The sequence below is a fragment of the Hipposideros armiger genome, unplaced genomic scaffold (genome assembly GCF_001890085.2).
Source record: "Hipposideros armiger isolate ML-2016 unplaced genomic scaffold, ASM189008v1 scaffold_15, whole genome shotgun sequence".
Taxonomy (NCBI): Eukaryota; Metazoa; Chordata; class Mammalia; order Chiroptera; family Hipposideridae; genus Hipposideros; species Hipposideros armiger.
In genome coordinates, this window is record NW_017731365.1 from 4,065,506 (window position 1) to 4,069,906 (window position 4,401).

General features: G+C 54.4%; 1 protein-coding gene across 1 annotated transcript in view; it reads left to right on the forward strand.

Moving 5' to 3' along the window:
- Positions 1 to 4,401, forward strand: part of CDH23 (cadherin related 23) — a 430,582-nt gene that overhangs the window by 36,681 nt on the left and 389,500 nt on the right. Inside the window, exon 2 of the mRNA XM_019624627.1 lies at positions 555 to 626. Within this exon, the coding sequence (XP_019480172.1) occupies positions 560 to 626 (67 nt within the window). The 5' untranslated portion in view covers positions 555 to 559. The remainder of the gene's footprint in view (positions 1 to 554; positions 627 to 4,401) is intronic.

A 4,401-nucleotide genomic window follows, 5' to 3' on the forward strand; every position in this document is an offset into this window, starting at 1 on the left:
AAAAAAAAATCGGAAAAAACATGCTTGTCTGGCCCTTAGATTGGGGCAGGGGTGGGTGGGTAGTGCGCTGCCAAACCCACTCTTGGACCCCTGTCTTTCTGCTCAACACCCATCTCCTAACCCTGTCCCAAGACTAGGCTCTATCACTCACGGGTGACACTATCCTGGAGGATGGAGGCAGCAGCCCCTCCTTCCACCCAGTGAGCCCAGAATACGCATATGTTGTGATACCATACTTGGGCCTGCTTCCGGCTTTGCCCATGGGGCTGAGCAGCCAGCCCCCATGAGGCCAAAGGAGGCGTGTTGCTCACACCCCCAGCCCAGTCACCTTCAGGCCGCAGCGTTTCTCACCGTCTAGGATTGGATGATGGTAAAGTCAATGATACAGACCCGTCTTCTTTCCCACGTCCCGTCACCTCCTCCCCCCATCTGAGTGGATTCCCTCTTCTCCCTTCTCCCTGGAGCCACAAGGGTGGGGAGGTGCTGGAGGGCCTTGAGGAGCAGGGCTCCCACCAGTAGGAGGCTTCTTCTCACCTTCTTCTTTGTGTCCCCAGGAACCATGAGGTACCACGTCACCACCAGCTGCCGTGTGGTCTGGCTTTTTGTGCTGATCTCTGGATGCTGGGGTAAGTTCAGTTCTTTTCCCCCCACAGCCAGCATAGGAGGCCGGGCTGGAGGGTGTGTGGGCAGGCGCGTTGGCCGTTGTGCTCTGGGGCAGGAGTTGGGATTCTGGAGACGCCACCTTGCTGTGTGACAGGGTACACACTTCCTCTCTGAGCCTCGGTGGCTTCTGCCACACTCCCAGGGCTGAAAATACCCATCCCCAGGGCCTGGGCCATGCAAGGGGGTGGGAGGAGCCTGGAGAAATAGTTGAGCTCTAAGGGAAGGAGACATCTGTGACCATGAACTGTCCTTCATCCAGGGTGCAGGACTGGCCACAGTTCTGTTCAGTTTTGCAGCTGTCTTTTGAGCACCTACTGTGTGTCTCCTATGCCTAACTCTGGGGGTGTGGAAGAAATGACACATTCTCAAGGAGTAAAGAGTCTAGCAGGCGATAAAGATACAGCTGGGAGTTACTCTGAGGCAGGGCTAAGAGAGCAGTAATAAAGGATGCATGCAGCTCTAGAGGAGCCCGTCAAAAAGAGATTAATGGGGCCTGCGGGGACAAGAGACACCCAGCTAGAAGGGAGACTTTTAATCTGGGCTTTGAAGATTGACAGGTAGTTTTAAAGTAGAGGAACAGGAAGAAGGGAATCCTGCAGGAGGGAACAGCCTGAGCAAAGATGGGGTTGCACAGAGCCTTTTCTCTCTGCGGGGAGGGCCAGCCTTCCTTCCCCTGGCCCTTGCANCAGCGACTCACGGCAGCCCAGCTCCAGGTTGAGCTGTTGTTCACCATCTTAGCTGTAGAGGGCAGTGTCACTGGCCCCATGTGGGATCCGAACAGGGGCTCTGCTGCTCAAAGCTGGCGTCCCAAGCCAGCTCTTAACCAACGTGCACCTCGGCCGGCCTCCCACACATTGTTCTTTTAAATGGTTAATCCTCACCTGGGCAAGGGGGGCCCTCAGTACAGGGCTGAGCTTCAGACCTGCGCCTTGTCTCCAAGGCCTCGGTTCTGTTCCATTCTGCTGTTGTGGCTCCCCGGGGTAGAGAAGGGGAAGTCCTCCTGATGATGGGCATAGTCAGACCTCCTGCTCCTAGTGTGGGAAGAGCAGCCGGGCTGTGGAGCTGGGACCCACTTCCTGGGAGGGACAGAGCTCCCTGTCCCTTGGAGGAGCTGAGTAGCAGCAGAGAGGTACAGTTAGAGGACCACTGAGGACCTTCCCAGTTCCTCCACATTCAGACCTGGGACTGTGGGCTTCAGGGCTCAGCAGAGTATAGAGGAGAACGTTCTAATCAGAGTTGTCTGCCTGTTAACAGGCTGCTGGCAGTGTTTTGGTAGGGTGGACATAAGCTAGGCCCTCTGATTTTAAAAACATTGGGTGTTTATTGCAGAAAATTTGGAAAATGCAGAAAGTATTTAGAAGAAGAAGATAACATCAGCCATAACCTCACCACTCAGCTAAAATCCCTGTTTCACGTAGAGGTCCTGTATGTGCACATCCCCCCCACCCCACCCCGCCCTGCACACGTGCATATCCACATACGAGCCTCTGCTCGCTGCGTGTGGCTGTGCCACACTTGAACCAGCCCCCTGTCCAGTGTCTGGGCTGTTCCACTCTCATACATTACATAGCAGTGCACATGTCTGTGGCTTGGTGCCCATGCACAGACGTGATGATTTCTGCAGCTAATGTCCTGGAAGTGGAATGGATGGGCCACAAAGGTGTACACATTTGCAGGTTCTTCATACAGTTTTCACACATTGGTTGATTCTCAGCTGAGTTGTCTCCACTTCGGGGTGTGGGAGCCTTGGGAATCTTGTCCCCCTGGTGGCTTCAGAACCCCCAACATGCTGATGACTCCCACATTTACATCTCCAGACCCACCTCAGGCCTGAGCTCCCCTTAGGGGTACTTGGTTGTCAATAACCATGACAAAGTCACCATGTCCCTAACTGAACTTCTGATCTTGCCCCTCAGCGGGTTCCACCCACAGCCTTCTGCCATCCTGGTTAATGGCAACTCTTATTCTTTCAGGTGCTTGGGCCCAAATCCTCAGGCTTGGCTCTTTCTAGCACAGCCACAGCCTCTTCAATCTCTCAGCTCTACCTTGAAATATGTCCAGAATCTACCAGCTCTCACAGCCCTACTCGCATCCCTGGCTACAGCCCCCGGTCATCTCTGGCTCACATCACTGCACTAGCCTTGCACCTGTCTGCCCGCTTCTGTCCTTGCCCCCTATAGTTATTCAACACAGCAGCCAGAGAGCTCCTTTAGAACTTGACTCATTCATGTCACTCTTGGCTGTCTGAAAACCATGACTCCCTGTTTACTCACATCAGTGGTTTACAAGTAGCCATCATGGGCCTAGTGTCTCTCTGCCATCATTTTTTGCAACTCTTTCCCCCCGTGCACCCTGTTCCAGCCGGTACTGGCCTCCTCACTGTTCCTCAAGCAAGCTCGCACACTTTTGCCCCAGGGCCTTTGCACAGGCTGTTCCCTCTGCTTGGAAGGCCTTTCTCCCAGATACCCATATGGCTCACTCTCCTGCTTCCTTAAGTGTTTGGTCGTATATGACCTTCAGTGATGCTCAGGTCACCCTTGCCCCGCTCCTTTCCCTTTCCTTAGCATGTATCATCCTGAACACTCTCTAGAACTTGCTCACCTCCACTGTCTGTGTTGGTCTTTCCCGGGAGTGTTGGCTCCCTCCCAGCAAGGTCTGCAGTTCTCTTCTGTACTCTGGTGTTTAGCACAGTGCCTGACACACAGCAGGCAATGTCAGGGCAGCTATGTGCAGTGTGACCAGACCTGGCTCAGAAGCCTCGCCCTGCAGCTTACCAGCTCTCTGGGGTATCGGTGGAGGCTTTGATTTGAATTGGGGGATAGCGATTCCCATGTAGGGTGACTCCCTGTGTGCTATAATTCTGCCACCCACCAGAGCCTCCCTTGCCGGCCTCAGCCCAGGCCTGCCTGAGCAGCAGGTGATTATGGATTGATGACAGGAGAAGGTAGAGGCTAGTGTAGGTAGGGTTGCTACCCTGAATTTGGGAAATTTTGTAGTTTACTCCTGCCAGGGACAAAGGTGTTAACCTCTTGGGGATTGTGCTGGAGGGAGGCGTGGGGGTGAGGAGGTGGGGGACTTGGTCACCCCTGGTGTTGCATGCATTGTCTTATTGGTACTGGTACCAGAGCCAATGCCTGAGAGATGCCAATGGCCTGGAAGAGCAAATGAAACAGGAGCCCCCCTGCCGTCCTCAGCCTCACGCCTCCTTCCTGGCACATGTGGCTTGATTGTGCCACACTGTGGTTCTGAGGCATGTAATCCTCACCCAGTTCTGCTCGTTGGCCTCTGAGTAGAAGCAGGGTTCTGCCCAGGGCATCCCTACCAGGCCTTTTGGCCTGGTCCCTGCTCTGGGGCAGATATCTGAGCTTAACAACTGTTAGGGCTAAGGCTGGGAGGCTGACCTTTGACAGCCATCAAAATGGGGTTCAGGGCCGGCCGAATGGTTCAGTTGGTTAAGAGTTGGCTTAAGAGCGTGAGCTCTGAGCAACAGGGCCGCTGGTTTGATTCCCACATGGGCCAGTGATGCTGCGTCCATGCTGAGCTGTCCCTGAGTTGCCAACAGGTGGCAGGATAGCTCAGCTGATGTAACAACAAGATTGCCTGTTCGATGGTGGGCTATGCCCACCTAAGACTGAATTCGGCACCTTGAGCCGAGCTGCCACCCGGATGGCTCAGTGGATAGAGTATGCACTCTTAACAACAAGGCTGCTGGTTCGACTCCCACATGGGATGGTGGCT